Genomic DNA, 17,561 nt, shown 5'->3' with positions numbered 1-17,561 from the left:
TTGTATGGATTGTCACACCTCTGCTATGCTTTTGATGGGTTGGAATAAAATTTGGTTAGTCCACCGGCCCGGCTGGTCTGTCTGACCCTATCGGATTGACTAGTATGCATTTGAACCAATAAGCTCCACCAACTTGTTTAGATTGATTGGCCCAACCAACTTGTTTAACTTGGCTTGTTGATCTCATCCACTAAGTCGTTAACTTGATCGTCTAGTTCACTCGCTTGCCCTAATCAACCAACTCAATTAACCTATCCTAATTGATCGAGTTACATGGAAAGCTAATTTATATTACTTATCATAACATATACCAAGATAAGACTTAATTGTTATTATATATATATATTTTAATTGACATCAAATATCTAATTTTATGTCGATTAATATTGGGGATGACCAACTTGGTTTTACGGATATTTCTCATCAACTACCAGAATAAATCGGGAAACACTTTTAATGGACGGATCATCAACCTAGTGTTCTTAGGTCAATTACTCATTAAAAGAAAATCATCCGCTAATCCATTGATTCGTTGAAACTGAGATTGAATCCTTAAATACCTAAAAAACTAAAAAGGTGCTATGTCACTGTACCATTACTCGGGGATTGATTGTTATCGTTGTTGTATCATAACATATGTGATTTATGTGATAATCATTTCATAGTTCAATGACTTAAGATGCAACTATCCCAACATCATTAGGATATTGTAAACCACTCTTCACACACCACTTTTGTATAAAACAAGACTTGGTAATTAGCCCTCGAGATAATGGTGGAGTGGCAGTATCTTCTCAATTTCCTCAACATCTAGAGATCAAGTCTGAGTCTAGCTTCGACTAATTAATGAATGAATTTTCTTTAATATGTAATTACTTAAGCATGCTGAGGATGGATTGCTTGTTACGAGCGTTTTTCGATTTATTTGGTGGTCAGTGAGAAACTACTATGGGATCAGATCGATCATCCTAAAATTAATCAATATAAACAGGATATTTTATTATGCCAATATATAAGACCTAGGAATTATAACTATCAAGAATAGGTCCAACAGGAAACTTTTTCTATTTTTCTGAAGAACGTGTTAAAATCCCAACATTTTTTCTGCTTTAGTCACTCAATGCTAAAGTTGCAACAGCCAAAAATAGTAAACGAGAATCTATAGGAGGAACAAAAAAAAATAATAACAAATAAAAAATAATGTGTCCATGCAATTTATAATTGATCTCGCAAAGGATAATGCACTTACACGGGCTTCTCATGCTGTTTCATCCTTTGCGCTTTCATCATCATCTATAAGCCACAGCTTTTTCTGTATGACAAGGACCTTCTCGGCAGCTTCCCCTGAATCCAAGTTGGGTTCAGCATCAGCAGCGGCCACTTGTTCCCAATGCATCGCTGTTAGATGCTTTTGGATAAATCGAATGATTGGTTGGCGATCTCTAACGATCACGAAACCAGTGGGCCTCAGGATGCGATCCATCTCGAGCAGAAGGTCCTGAGCGCTGCAACCTTTCTTCTCAATGTCAGAGAAGATGGCCCAAGCATGAAGGAGATCGTAAGTTCGCGGATACGTAGAGAAGGCCTCACACCTGCAAAGAACTGAGCCCATCAGGGGAAAATTGAAAGAACCTATTCCAGCAAGAAACGAAATTCACTCAAAACAGAATTGCAAGAACCTATGATTTTGGGGTAACTTGATAAACAAGAGATAGGCGAGGAAACAGTATGCAACCAGTCAACAGTTTTTGCTAATTGTTAGATAGTACCACAGTTCAATGATCATGCTTCTCATAAGGAGTATAAGATTACCAATCATGCATGGTGCCTATTAGTCCTCTGTCATATATAATCTTGAGGGTGTTAGGTCCATCTTCTGGTACAACATTCATTACCCAAACAGGCTCATCTTTGAGAGCGGCAGCGAATGATCCCATGTTAGCCTTCATATCCATCACGTTCCTCAGTGAATTTGTCTGAATATGTGTACCTAAAAGACCCCAATAACTTTCAACTCTCCGTCGCCAAGTTTCCTGTGAATGTGTATCATCAAAACCTAAATCTGAAGGATCATTCTCAAGGTTCTACTTATAATGCAAGTGCACCTAAAAGCAGCTCAGATTACAAATAATATATTTTAGTATTGCAGACGATGCATAATATTATTTACCATGTCCTTCTCAAACATTTCTCTTGACACACCAAAGTCAGAAAGACGTGGAGGAGGGGTTGTTAGACGAGATGGCCAAGGGGACAATCCACTTCCACCATCTCTTTCAATTTCTGCAGAAGGGTGAAAAATCATCAGTATGAACTGGTGACTGACTATGTTCTTTTATAGAAAAATAGAAACAATAAGACTAATTGGCATTTATACACAGAACTGAAACCAATTTTGAGAACATGTACTTCTTTAGCCTTCACGACCAGTTCAGAATAAGAATCTAACCTAGTAAACCAGCAATAGTTCATCAATTATTTTAACACATATCTTTAAATGAATACCATACAGCAAAATTTTGATACCCCTGCCAACAGAAACTATTTCACCAAGTCCTGAATTGGTTAGACAACTTTGGAACAATGTCGTAGTTTTACAGGATTTTATATTTTGTTTTAGGAGCAATTTCCAAATTATCATTCTGAGATGCCATATATTTATAAATGCAGCTGAACATGGTTTTACTTCATATTAGATTACTCAGTAATTTTTGAATGCACCAATCTGATGATGGAAGGTAGCAACTATATATATTTTTTCCAAGGTACCACTAAAATATCATACAGGGTAATGCGTACAGTATATTATAATTTTGTTTTGGTGCCAAACAGTTAGTGCTAAGTACATTAGTTAGATATCATCATATATGTTTAAGCCTCGAAAGGTGTTGGTATTAGAATCAAATTTGAAGCTATCACTTAATGATGTATCCAGCCTTTTAAGATAATTGGTTATATATCTAGGTGTGTTTGGCAAGAGACAGCTTTATCTAATCGCTAGGTGATCCTTTTAAGATTAATAAAACATTGATACTAATATAAATTGATGACAATCAAATATAACTATTGATATGGCGATTAAGTGGGGGCCTCTGAGTTGGATTAAAGTCAAGATAATCAAAGTCAAGGAATGATCAACCTTTGAAGCCAACATAGATGATAACTTCGGCCAAGAGATAGCCAACTGGGCCATCAAGCCAACCAAACTGAGAATCCAGTCGGACGCTCATCCACGCAACATTCATGGAGCTTGGAGCCAAATCGACACTCCAACCTTATCCCTGATTCAAAAGTCAACTCGATAGAGTGGTCTAGTCGATCGAACCATACGTCTGATCGGACCAACTTGGACACTCAGTCTGTTTAAGCTCTCTGACTCAACTGAAGAAGCCAAGTCCGAGTTGCCGATCGGATTCATAAAAGCCAACCGGGTACCCCTCGAGAGGGATGGTCGATTGGACTATTCAGTCGGTTGGCCAAAGTAGGTTATTGTGGGCCCCGTAGCCCATCGGCCTCGTATTCCTTTTTCACATTTTGTGTCACGGAGGACAGAATATTCTGCATGTAATCTGCATGTTCGAAGCTTCCACCCTGTCAATCGTAGAGATTGCGGGCTCATTTTAGGAAAGGTGTCAAAACCTCTTTATGGTCTGACCTTTTTGGGAAATGCTTTGAGATTTGTGCAGACACTACATGGTACTATAAAAAGACGTCTCCATCTACAGACGCAGATATGCGATGCTATATTCTTTAGACAAGTTTGTAGCTACTTTTCATTCCACTATTCATCTAGTTGATCATTGACTTGAGTGTCGGAGGGCCAACGCCGGGGACCCCTTACTTGGCCCAGCAACTAACGCTCTTTGTGACACGCAGGACAGCTTGGAGTCTTCGTTTGGTCAACATCAAAGTCGCGTTCCCAGCTAGCCACCTTCATCGATTTCGGACAGGATCAACTATAATTAACCTTCTAATTTAATATAAATGTTAAGTTAATTAAGAATTAATATAACTTTTAATATTAATCTTCTAAATTAAAATGATTTTAAAAATTAATAATTTTTTATTCAAGAAAAACTAAATTATAAATCAACTTAGTAACCTACATTTCACTACTTTCGTTAGAACCCACACGATTTCCTCATCCGCGCAAATTGTAACACAATCATATAGTTCCTTTTCATGTGACAATCAGTTGGTACTAGGGGTGCAAATGAATTGAGCCAGTTCGTGAACTTTTCGAGTAGGCTTGAAAAATATTTGATTCGTATTCGAAACTATCAAATTCGAGCTGAACTCAAACATGTTCGATAATTTTTTCAAGTTGAATTCGAACCCATAATATTTTGTTCGATTGCTCATGAGCCACTCATGACTTGCGAGCTGAACTCGGATCGAATTCTAATAATTTTTACACAATTTTAACTTAAATATATTCAAATTAAGGTTCAAATAATTCGAACCGAATTCAAATATAAGTCATTTTGAATTATAGTTCGAATATGCTTGAATCAAGTTTGAACAATTCAAATCGAGCTCGAGCCAAAATTATTTGTATTTTCGAGTTTCGAATTGAGCTTCCAATATCATATATATTTTTCGAGCTCGAACTCAAATATCACTATTTCCATATTATTCGGCTCAATTCGATTTGTTTGCACCCCTAGTTGGTACCAATAACCTTCTCTATGCACAGACAAATTGACACCCATTTCAATTTCACCACATAATCCAAGGTACTTAGGTTGCTACCATGGATGCACAAATTATCATTGTTGTCGCTCTTTTAGTTGCCCCGATCCCCTATGGTTTCACAAACAAAGCTTCCTTCTCAAGGCTCCCTTTGGAACCAAAGCTCCTATTTTAGATGAAACTTAGTAAGATAGGGACAAAAGTGCATGGTACTTCTGATCCCTTAGTGTTGTCCAGTTTTAGTTTCGATCTACAAGCGGAAAGGTAGGATTTTAGCCTTGTGATTGAAGTGGCTCAAAATTTTAAAGTGTCTTAATTTCTCTATTGAGGACCAACTTTCATTGATTGACAGAACTAATTTTAGTATCATTAGTCAAGATCCATGCGATTCGAAATACTTTTATCCAAGTTATTAGCTATAGGTTATTCTCCTAATTTTATATTTCATCATAAACCACTTGTACTTTTGTTATGAGAAATAAACACGATGTCAAACAAAGATTTGAAACCCTCAACAAGATTCAACACATCATATATTTTAGAAAACAGGAATTGACTACAATCGACGAGGTAATCCAATCCTTGATGTTCATGGATTACATACTACAACAGTACAACAGATTATGAATATGCTAAAAATTGATCCCGTGACATTTTGATCAACTTAAAGACTATAAATTAGCACAGGTTTGGCAAATCTGAATGCAAAGGACATAAAAAGTTTCCAGGAAAAACTTTATAGGAAGCAATATAAGTAATCATCATGAGAGAAGAGCACTCACGTTCAGTATAAGGGGTAATACAGGCCTCCATTGAGACACCCCAAACTGCATCAGGATCATCGTCAGATCTGCATAGTGGTGGTAGAATTCCTGGCTTTCTCTTTAAATAGCAATCATTTGACAAGGGTTTAACCCATATAACAGTTTGGTTTTTTTTGGCAGCAATTTTCCAACACATGCGTGAGACTAATGCACTCATCTGCCTCCATATCCTCAAATCCTCTTCATCTTGAGCATATGCTTCAGGAGATGAGTAAAAGAAATAGCCTCCGGGTCTGAGCACCCTATCTAACTCAAGGAGAAGGATCCCATCTCTTTGAAGCCAATCAATTCGGCACCGGGAACAATGAGCAAACTCAAACGATCTGCTAGGATAAGGAAGTCTTTTTGTTCCCAACACGCCAAGGTAAGCAGGGATCCCCCTTTCCAGAGCAAATTGGATCTGATTTTCATGAACATCATTAGGTGCTAGAGACATTGTTAAAATATCAGATGATAAAAGATATCCACCAAAGCTTGCAACTCCACAACCAACATCTAAAACCGTTCGGATCCTTCCCTCATTGTTTATAATGTTATTCTTGAAGTTAAGCATCTGTTGATCCAAACAAGAAAATATTTTTTATTATTAAATCATTACAGATACCAGTTGAATGAAATAGTAAAAAGGGTAACTACACTTTGTAAACATTTCATAAACAAGAACAGCAATAAAACTAATTCAAGATATGATTTCAGGTTAGAGTAAACATACATTTGCAAGGTGTGCAATATATTTATCAGCTCCATAATGAAAATGTGTGCCACCTCCAGGGAAAGCAATCTTTTCACCCTTGACTACCATCCAGTTCTGGTCTGACTTCTCATGTGCGAGGTGTGTGTGCGGAATATTTGCTTTCCAAACTTCATCTCGGCTCCTTGGCCACTTTATCGGAACCTAACATGAAAAATTGACAAAACCCAACTTAGAAACATAAGACAAGTTCAGACAACACAACTATGCAAACAGATATAGAAGAAATTCAATAGCGTCTTTACAGGACGCAATCCATTATTTAACCTTGTATTCAGATGGTGGGGGGATCAAGCAGTTGAATCGTCTTTCAGATTGAGGGCAATGTCTCTCGTAATGCTCCATCAAAGACAAATCAAGCTTAAGTCGTGACTGGTAAATAAAATTTCTGTCCAAGCATGGAATGAGCTCTGAATGACGATCATCACAAACCTTTAGAAGAAAAGACAAAACAAACTAACACACATACAACGATCGACGATCAGGAAGTTAGCATTCAGATGAAATTACACTCACAGGAAAACTTTTAGGAATGGAAATTTCCTCCTCATCATTCTGAGCGAAAATTTGGTCTTCTGATTTGCCTAATTCTGCATTATTCTCACTAATCCAGCCAATGGATCTAGAAATTTTACTACCATACTCTAAAGCATTGTTAGCATGATGTCCCCGGTTGCTAAGGTAAGACCCATAGTACAGAAATAGAAAAACAAAAAAGAGAAAAGCAACACACAATGACGGGAGCAAATGTTTCTTCTGGGATCCGTCTCGTCCCCTCATCATCATGGACAGCGATCCAGTAGGTACCTTTATATTATCTAGAACTCTCAAGTACCCTAATGAAACATATCAAAACTCCAAGATAAGCTCCAACCATCAGATCGAGTGACCTAACTACAATCCTTCACTATTTTTTCTATTTTCCATGCTATCAACCAGTAATCAACAAACTACTCGAGCGGCGGGGTGTCAAGATTCCAGATCGAAGCAAATACGATCTGCAATAATCAGAAGGCACTTATCAAATCTGGATTCGAATTCATCGAAGAAACGGCGAGAATCCGGCTAGAAAGCGGAAGCCGGTGAAAGGAGCACTTACTAGGGATCCGCCGAGATCACCGAGCCGAAGGCAGAAGCGGAAGAGACCTGAGAAGAAGGGAATGGAAAAGGGAAGCGGGAGAACAAGGAGATGCGTCGGGGAGGCAGATCCGGAAAGCTTGGAGAGCGAGAGATGGAAGATGTCCGGTTCCGCTGCACTTCGCACGGCTATTTTTGCGAGGAGCATTCAAAAGTAATTTTACAAGGTTTGGTTTAGTTACATTAATAATAAGACGGAAAATAGTGCACACGTTGCCCAATTAAATATATATATTTTTTTAACAGACAATTGATAACATATAAAATGGATAGCTGCTTTTAATTTTTACACTTTAATGAATGTATAGTTACAATTAAAGTCTGAGACGTACAAATTCCATATACAAATCACAAATTAAAATATCGATATATAAAATATTATTGATATAGTGCGTATATACCTAATTTCACTCGCTATAAGATTTAGCAAGATAACAAATTAGCGGGTTTTAAATATTCCAACAAGCTCATTAAGTGGAAAATGAATAGGATGTCTTGACCTTTTGATGAAATTCGGATTAGTTGGTCCTCTAATCGTAGAAGGATGGAAGACATGATTCAAGGCGCCTTGGAACGGTCGCCTTGAATCATAATTTAACTCCTAATCGTTCCTCATGAGTTGGAATGATTAAAATATGGAGTATTGTTAAATGGAATTTTAGGATTGAAATTTAGCATGTGTGATCATATTCTCTCTCATGTCTTATCACTTACATTAATGGCTAGTAGCTATTCATAATTTAACTCCTTCGTATTGACTTAGGAACGGATTGATGAGACTTTGAGGACGAATGAAACGCCTTTTGCTATATGGAAGACATAATTCAAACGTTTTGCCCCCTCTCCTGACAAGGTGCAACAGTAAAGTATTTAGTAGAATCACAAAGTATCACAGTTCAAAACTTAGCTAGGACAAAGAGAGACTTTATTGTAGATTTTTGAATTGTGAAGATCGACGGTTGGCAGGCCATCTCAAGGTTATATGAGACCCTTGGCTAAAAATTTTTTTTAGGCCTTTAATAATTTTTTTTAAAAAAATAAAATTTTCTCTCACCCTTTTTCATTTAAATTTGGGACCGATAATTATGGATATTTTAAATAAAATATTAATTTAAAATAGATTTTTATATAAAAATTAGTTATCTAGTTTTTTGAGATGCTAAATTATTAATTCAATTTTTATATTCAAGTTTTGATAATAATTTTTTTAATTGATAAAATGTTAAATTATTTAATCTTAAGACATTGTTGAAGGTAAATAAGGCTTTATTAATTTTAATTTTGAAAAACTTTTATGCTGAAGCTACACTAATAGTTATAGTTGATAATATTCTATAAGTTATTCATGTATTAAAAAAATAATTTAATTTTTTATAAGATCCAATACCTCAAGTAGTTTTTAATTCTGAATTTATTATTTCCCTTAAAACTTTTAATTTTAAAAATAAATCTAAACTATCAATATCATATAAATTGTCATGTGTTAAAAAATTTTCAAATTTTAAATATTATATTTTTAAAAAATCATCATCAACCAATTTTAACTTTTCTAGGACATATAAAAAATTAAAATTATTTTAATATATTTAAAATTGTTCAAACCTAATTTAAAATAAAGAAATATCATGTTCAATAATATAATTAAAGTAATTAATTTTAAAAGATTCTTTAAGTGAAAGTTTAACCTCATGAATTTTATTCTCATCAAATCAGTTATTTCTTTTAATTACATGTTTTTCACACATATTTTTTTTTATATTCATTTTATTTGCAATTTCTTTATCAGAAATCACAATTGAATCCATTTTCTCTATAATCATTAAAAAAAAAAGAAATAAGTCCCCTTGGGACAGTGCAATGGTTAAAGCATAGAGTATTGTCACATTAGGTCATGGGATCAATGCCTTAGCTATAACACAAAATGGCGGGTAGTCACCCGTGATTTACCTCCTCCGTATTAGCCTAGAGACGGATTAGCTGGAGTGCTAGGGGTAGCGAATAACTTTTTGTCACATTTAAAAAAAACAAGACATTTTTAAATGATCTAATGCAATAACAATATTCATATCGTTATATTGTAAAAATTTACTAACAATATTAACCGTGAATAATATATTGTTAGTTAGAGCCCTAGAGTCAATCATATGATGATTATTGTATGGACTCATTGTATCATATTCCTATATATATAAATGCTTTTGTTTTGGTTATTATACTTACTTGTATTAGTGCCAAATAACTAAGTATAATAGCGTCCTTGAGTAGAAGGTTCTTCGATAGTAGATGATATAGGGAACGCTACTCTTAATCATTCCTAGTCAAGTATTAACATTCAGGGGCAATGTTAATGCGATGAGACTAGCATGTAGGTCAACTCGATGACTTGATTTCACAAGTCATGGATATAGAGATATCAAGTTGACACATGGGTATGCATTGGAGAATGTATACTGAATGACCCGCCATGAGAAAGTATCATGGATCGTTATATGAGTGTCATATACTTTCTCATGTGGCTATTAGTATGACTACTAGTCCTTGGACCTGAAGTCACCATGGTTCCCTACATAAGAAGTTGCATACTTTGGCTTTGTCAAACGTCACCCGTAACTGGGTGGACTATAAAGGCGATTACTGGGTATGTAACAAATTATGCGGAGGGATGTGAGTGATGTAGATGGGATTTATCCCTCCTATATGACGGGAGTGACATCATTATTCTTGATAGAGTGAGACCACTAAGTGCATGGTCATGCCCAAATGAGTCAATATGAGATATTGAGCTCATTTGATTAAAGTGAGTCTACTTGGAGTTCAAGATTTAGATTTATTAGAGGATGACACAATCTATGTCTCACATTGATCAATCTAGATGTCAAGGATAGAAGGACATTGTCATATATTATGAAGAGTCATAATTAGTAGTCACAAAGTGATGTTGGATCTCAACATTCTTGTAACTTGGGTAGTAATTATGTGTTACTAGATACCGCTCATTACTTATGCTTCTAAATGAGTTTAGGAGCATTGCCAACGTTACAAGAACCTATAGGGTCACATACAAAGGGCAATTAGATGGAGATTCGGTTCATATGATGAACCAAGAGGATTAGGTTCATGTGATGAACCGAATTGGATTAAGAGTAAACCAAATTAGATTAATTGAGTAAGACTTGATTGAGTTAGACTTGAGTTAGATTCAAGTGAGGCTAGACTGGAGTTAGACTCAAGTGAGGCTTAATGATGATATTTATTGAATTTTGAATTCAATGATAAATGGAATTCAATTTGAATTTTAGATTCAAATTTCGAATGAGTTTCAAAAATGGTCATTTAATGAAGAATGAATATTCATTAAATATTCATTAAGGCTTATTAATGAAGCTCATTAATGGTGTTAATGAGCATTAAGTATTTTCATTAGATGAAAATACTTAAGTCATTTTTTACTCTTATTTTAATTATCGATCATTATTAGTCCTCCTTGCTTCTTCTTCTCTCCCTCTCCTCCTCCTTGGACGAACACCTTTAGAGTGCTAGCACACTCTAAGTGTTTTCTCCATCTCTCTTGTTTGTGTGGATACGTATAGAGGTGTGTCTACTTGAACACACTCGAGATCCGACAACTTTTGGACGAGCGGGATTCGCGAAGGGCTTCGCTACAAGAGTAATCTCTTAACTATGTAGATCTAATGTAAATCTAGGATAGAAAAACATGTACACGAAATTTTTTATTCTTTTAATCTTCGCACGGATCCGGTGGCATGGGATTTCGAGGTTTCCGCAACGCAAAAAGCGGTTTTTGCGGCTCGAAAATCCCAACAGTGGTATTAGAGCCACGTGCGAAGCGTGTACATGTTTTATTTCAATTTTTATGAAAAATTAAAGATCTGTAACTTTATGTAAATTTACGATTTTTATGTATTTTATGGGTATTTTTCTCGTAGAGACGAAGCAACAAGTGTTTGGATACTTGTAGGCTTCGACTACCGAGAAACACCTTCCAAAACGACAAGGTCTCACCCAAAATGATTTGGGACAATGGGCTAAGGCGCTATTAGATCGTCGTGGGACACTCATGAGATTCATTTCGTGAGAAGGGGCGCTGCCCCTAACCCCGTAAGGGGCATTGTCCCGCGATCGCACCCAAAAATCGCTAAATGAGACCGCCGGGAAGTTGCGACTCGTAAAATCGCAAAAATCAGTAGTAAAATTATAGAAATTATGGAAAAATATATAATTTAGAATTATGTATAATATTGTGATGGTCATGGCCCAAAAACCCTAATTGGATTGGATACATGTGTTGTAATTCATAATATGGCTTGCATGCCATTTTTTGTGTTTGTGCATGTTGTATATGATCGCGACCTGCGCGTCGTGCCTTCCTTTATTTTATATTCCTATTGTAAATAGTTTCGACTCGAATGTAACTCGAGTTTCAAATTTGTAATGTACAAAAATTGAAGCAGTGGAAGGTCCACTCGAGGAGGAGTTACGAGGAGGGTGCGAGCAACACATGGTGGTCAAAGGGAGGAGCTTGAAGAAGCTGTTGACCCTAAGTTGACCATCCGATCTTCTCATTGGCTTGAGAAGATCGTAGTAGGGTCATGACTAATCACATTTTAATTAATTGCTTGTGTGTGTGTATGTGATGCATGCCAGTGTAGAGTAATTAATTAGTGTCTTAACAATTAGATTAGATTAGATCTAAATCGCGTATATGATGCACCACAATTAGATTAGATCTAAATCACGTATATGATACACATTAATGATTAGATTAGATCTAAATCATGTCAACTCAAAATACCTACCATGTCGTAATACCTATCACTACCTCGATCACATGTTGTTGAATCTGCCAAAGTAGAGCAACACATATTATCTTGGTAGGGTGCGGAGGGACAATCTTGGTCTCGCCTATCAACGCATGGGTGACGACAAACTCAATTAGATTGAGTATAACTAGTTAAATCAGATTTAACTGTAGGCATTATCCAATAGTTGGAAGATAGGACAAAATCACATTTATATTAAATCTTGGGCGATTTAGCCAAAGCTAACTCAAGTTTTAATATACATGCGGATCTTGATCCTATAAACAAGAGTTGCATAGAGATGTAATTGGTAATTAGTTACCTACCGATCATACTAAGTCTTGGGCGATTTAGCCAAAGCTAACTCAAGGCGTAGTATGATGTGGATCTTGTCCCACAAAAATTATAGCTAGTTGGTTAGAATCTAGTAAATGTGGGTTGACCGCATGTAAAATACCGAAAAAATGACGAATAATGATAAAGTAATTTTTTCGAATTTTTTAGAAATTTTTTGGAAATTTTTCGGAGCTCGTAGGGACGAGTTTATGGGGATGAAAACAGGGTCCGGGAAAGCCTGTTTAGGCTACCTATTTAAGCGAGGAAAAGTTGTATTTCTTTTCCTTTTTATTTTCTTTTCTTTTATTCTTTTTCCCCGTTTCTTTTTTCCCCGAATGCCCAAATCAACTCGCGAGCCTTCTTCTCCTCTCACGCAGCAGTTCCTTCTTCCAATTCATCTCCCCTCTTCTTCTTCTCTTCCTCTGCCGGCACAAGCCATCTTCTACTTCGCCGACAGCTGCCCTTCACTGTGCCCTAGTTCTTCCTTTTTCATGCTGAGCCGCACGCCTTCTCCACTCGACGCGAAGCATCTCAACGCCGCCGACACTGCCCGTGCCCTAACGTCGACACCTCCTGGCACAGTCAACGTCGTCCCTCTCCCTCTCACGGTGTGGAGCTCTCTCCTCTTCCGATCTTCAACCGCCACAGTCTCCCCCTTGATTATTTTCCGGCAGTTGGATTTACTTGCTCCGGCTGCACTTGGGATCTCCTTCGAGCATATGTGAATCTGGATTGGGGGTGAAGCTTGCAAGGTATTGAATAACAGGATTTGATTTCATGATTTGTAATGGAATTGTAAACTATATGATGGGAATTTGACCTACACAACAGGATTTGGGAATTTTAGTGTTGGATTTGGAGGTTAGCAGCTCCACCTAGCTCTGAGCATCATTCTTGCAGGAACTTCTCCGACTGTGATATAACAGAGGAGGGCAAATTAGGTAAGTTTTAGAAGTGATTTCAATTGTACATTGGAGTTGGTTTGTTAATTGATGATGAGGTTATGTTTGGTGGTGGAAAATAATTTCTAAAGATGAGTGTGAATTGGAGGAAATGGTTGTGTTGATTTGAGGTGCTACATTTACTGAGAAACAGATTTAATGGAGGGATAAATCATATTTAATGGATGATTAATTGTGTTTGTTTATAGGAGGAATTTATCCTTGCTATAATTACACATAAAATGGAAATTTGGAATAGTTAGGGTTTCTGGTAAATAAGGATTTTGGGTTTAGCTAATTTATTTACAAATAAAACTTGGTTAAACCGTACGATTTATTACAGGATTCGGATTCAGGACGAGCACTTTGACATAGAGGTTGATTAGATCGATCTACATTTGAGGCGGGTACCTTGACTTATATTTTTGATATGTCTTGTTGATATGTCTAGTAGGTTATAGCCTTTAGTAATAATTATGTTCGTCCTTGTTTCGGTACGTCACTACCGGATACTCGTTACATGCTTGTTTGCTCACCTGTTATGCATTTTATGCTAGTACCCATATGATTATATATATGCTCAGTGAGGTAGGGACATACCATGCTTGTTATGTTCAGGACCTAGGTTTTTGATATCCTATCTGACCTATGTACTTTAGTTCTTCGTATTTGACCATCGATATTATGATACTCATTTTATATATATGGATATGGTTATGATGATCAGTTTATTTCTATGCTTAGTGTCATGCATCATAATTGCATGCTGCGCGATTGTTGGCTCCACTATGGTTGAGCACATCGTCAGTTACATGTACTGCACACGCCACCACCCATGGATTAGTGGTATATCAGGCAGGTGTGTGACGGTTCTGCTGTTTGGCTCCGTTGGTCAGGTGACTCAGCGTGGTAGCCGGCAGTCAGTTCCGCTCTGTTTGGCTTTAGCGTGGTAGCCGGCAGATGGTGGACTCTGTTTGGCTCCGTTGGTCAGTTGACTCAGCGTGGTAGCCGACAGAGATATCCTCCCCGTCATCGTGTACCGGGAGATAAGAGCATTGAGCTCCCCCATTTATGATTTAGGGTCAGAGGACAGGAGTACTCCGACAGCATCCCGTCCACTTGGTCGCTCATCAGGAGCAGTGATGTCAGAGTGCACGGTCACCATATGCATTTATTGCATTTATTGTTTGTGATTGCTGCATTTACTTGCTGCATTTATATGAATGCATATGATTGACATGCATACATGATTATGACTTCCCCGGTCTGACGACCCTGTTACCTTTGTACTTTGATTCCGGTTAGTACAGTTATCTCCTGATTTCGTTTCAGTTGCATTTATCCTTCTCGTATTCAGGAGACTGTACGCATGATTAGTGTTGTCTGTTATTTGTTTTATTATGCATATCAGTTGTACCTGCTGAGTGTTGGACTCACCCCGCTTCCATTGTTGATATATTTTCAGGTTGAGGTTCCAGTCGCTGGTTCCCACAGCACGTAGTGCTAGTCCTCTGCTAGTTTTGAGTTGTTATTTTATTTTAGCTTTTCTCTATCAGACTTTGTTTTAGTCTTATTTTGGATTTTACATATGGATATTGTATGGAATCCTTCCGTTTGATGGACTTTTGGTATGATTTGGGTTTTATTCTACTACATGCCTGCCTGGACGGCAGAAGAGGTGAGTTCGTCGGATTTGAGCTTTACGAGTGTAGTTGAGTAGGGTGGATTTCGAGTCAGAGTACTATTGTTTGTGATTACTATTATTAACTGCGTGGTTGTGACAGCCAGAGGCTGAATATCTATATAAACTGCGTGATGATTGTTTTTACTTATTGTTAAAATTCCAGCCGCCTGTGGCTGAGGTATATGTGTTATGTAGAAGTTTCAGATTGTCCGTCGTACAGGGGAGATGCTGCCGAAATTTCTTCGGACAGGGACTCCTCTGGGGCGTGACACCACATCCCTGACTTGATTCTACAAAAGTTCTATAATTCAGTGGGAGCATCATTTAGTTAAAGGCCTAATTAAATGATTAGTGGAATATGATTATTTATTTTCTACATTTTCTGTTGTAAATTGTCATGTCGTCAAACACGAACACCTTCTCCCTGCGTTCTGTCCTTGACAAGGACAAGCTCAATGGAGCTAATTTCCTGGACTGGTACAGGAACCTAAGAATTGTTCTCACTCAGGAAAGGAAACTGTATATCCTAGAGACGCCCATTCTCGAGGCACCTCATTCCACTGCCACGCGAGCTGACCGAGATGCTTACAAGAAGCATCAAGATGACGCATTATATGTGTCATGCCATGCTCGCAACCATGAACTCTGAGCTTCAGAAGTAACACGAGTTGATGACTGCTTATGATATCATTGAACATCTTCGTCAACTATATCAAGGACAAGAAGGGCACTGGAAGAGGAACTGCAAAGGATACCTAGAAGATCTTAAGAAGAAGAGAAATAAGATTTCTACTTTAGGTATACATGTTATAGAAGTCAATCTCTCTATTTCTTCATCGTGGGTATTAGATACCGGATGTGCTTCTCACATTTGTACTAATGTACAGGCGCTGAGAAATAGCAGGGCATTGACGAAGGGCGAGATAGACCTACGAGTATGTAATGGAGCACGGGTTGTTACCGTTGCTGTAGGGACTTACTATCTATCTCTGTCCTCTGGGTTTGTACTAGAATTAGATAAATGTTGTTATGTGTCTGCTCTTACTAAGAACATAATTTTAGTTTCTTGTTTGGACAAAAAAGGTTTTTCATTTATAATAAAGAACAAATGTTGTTCAGTTTATTTAAATGATATGTTCTATTGTAGTGCACCTCTGATTAACAGACTCTATATTCTAGACTTAGAGAACCCCATCTATAACATAAATACCAAAAGGTTCAAATCAAATGAAATGAACCAAACCTATCTCTGGTACTGTCGCTTAGGTCATATAAATGACAAACGCTTATCCCAGCTCCATAAAGATGGTTTGCTGGACTCATTTGATTTTGAATCATATGAGACATGGGAGTCATGCCTACTAGGCAAGATGACCAAGACACCCTTTAGTGGACACAGCGAGAGAGCGATTGACTTGTTAGGACTTATACATAGTGATGTATGTGGCCCTTTCAATGTCGCTGTCAGGGGTGGTTATAGGTACTTCATTACATTTTCTGATGACTTCAGTAGATATGGTTATGTGTATCTGATGACACATAAGTCATAATCCTTTGAAAAGTTCAAAGCATTCAAGAATGAAATACAAACTCAGCTTGGCAAGAGTATTAAGATACTTCGATCAGATCGAGGTGGAGAATACCTTAGCCATGAGTTTCGTAACTATCTAGCTGAGTGTGGGATTCTATCCCAACTCACTCCTCCTGAAACACCACAGTGGAATGGTGTATCTGAAAGGAGGAATCGTACCCTATTAGATATGGTACGGTCTATGATGAGTCACACAGATCTTCCTGTATCTCTTTGGGGCTATACTCTAGACACTACAACCTTCATACTCAACCGAGTTCCATCCAAGGCTGTGATAAAGACACTATATAGGATATGGACTGGGAGATATGCCCAGGTATCTTTTATGAGGATTTGGGGTTGTAAGGCTTACGTTCGACGTCAAGTCTCGGACAAACTGGGACTCAAATCTGATAAATGCTATTTTATTGGATATCCCAAGGAAACTAAGGGATATTACTTCTACATTCCCAGTCAACACAAGATAGTTGTGGCAAAGACTGGGGATTTCTAGAAAGGGACTTTGTTTCTAGAAAAACTAGTGGGAGTACGTTCGATCTTGAAGAAGTTCAAGATATGGACCATAGCACTGAAGAATCGATGGAAGTTTAACTGGAACCACAAAGTGTTGTGGATGATGTTGTCCCACAAGGAGTTGAGGAACAACAACCAGTTCAAGTAGACCTACCTCTTCACAGGTCTGATAGGGTACGTCATCAGCCTGAGAAATATTCATTTCTCTTGTCTGACCATGATGACGTTGTGCTCATTGAGGATGATCCTACCTCTTATCAGGAAGCTGTGAT

The 17,561-nt window shown here is 37.4% G+C and overlaps 1 protein-coding gene across 2 annotated transcripts; it reads right to left on the bottom strand.

Moving 5' to 3' along the window:
- Positions 1 to 1,013: 1,013 nt before the first annotated feature.
- Positions 1,014 to 7,544, bottom strand: LOC121984104 (probable methyltransferase PMT3). 2 transcript variants are annotated; one of them, XM_042536888.1, is made up of 8 exons: positions 7,367 to 7,544; positions 6,784 to 7,265; positions 6,535 to 6,699; positions 6,229 to 6,411; positions 5,475 to 6,069; positions 2,171 to 2,283; positions 1,813 to 2,033; positions 1,014 to 1,592 (listed from the first exon to the last, which is right to left on the bottom strand). In XM_042536888.1, the coding sequence occupies exons 2-8, from the start codon at positions 7,051 to 7,053 to the stop codon at positions 1,259 to 1,261; spliced, it is 1,881 nt and encodes a 626-aa protein (XP_042392822.1). In that variant the 5' UTR covers positions 7,054 to 7,265; positions 7,367 to 7,544; the 3' UTR covers positions 1,014 to 1,258. The 2 variants fall into 2 exon arrangements, with proteins under 2 accessions (XP_042392822.1, XP_042392823.1); XM_042536889.1 differs by lacking the exon at positions 7,367 to 7,544 and having other exon boundaries at positions 1,016 to 1,592; positions 6,535 to 6,677; positions 6,784 to 6,917.
- Between the last annotated feature and the right edge of the window lie 10,017 nt (positions 7,545 to 17,561).

The sequence above is a fragment of the Zingiber officinale genome, chromosome 5B, assembly GCF_018446385.1.
Source record: "Zingiber officinale cultivar Zhangliang chromosome 5B, Zo_v1.1, whole genome shotgun sequence".
In the NCBI taxonomy this organism is placed as follows: domain Eukaryota; kingdom Viridiplantae; phylum Streptophyta; class Magnoliopsida; order Zingiberales; family Zingiberaceae; genus Zingiber; species Zingiber officinale.
The sequence above is the reverse complement of the archived record's forward strand: the minus strand, read 5'-3'. Positions and strand labels throughout refer to the sequence as shown.

What these genes read in the sequence shown, in the direction of transcription:
- LOC121984104 (XM_042536888.1), bottom strand. Translation starts at nt 7,053, where the DNA reads ATGATGATGAGGGGACGAGACGGATCCCAGAAGAAACATTTGCTCCCG. An exon ending in AAATGTTTGAGAAGGACATG is followed by an intron (nt 2,034 to 2,170) that starts GTAAATAATATT and finishes ACACATTCACAG; the next exon opens with GAAACTTGGCGACGGAGAGT. An exon ending in ATAGGCACCATGCATGATTG is followed by an intron (nt 1,593 to 1,812) that starts GTAATCTTATAC and finishes AGTTCTTTGCAG; the next exon opens with GTGTGAGGCCTTCTCTACGT.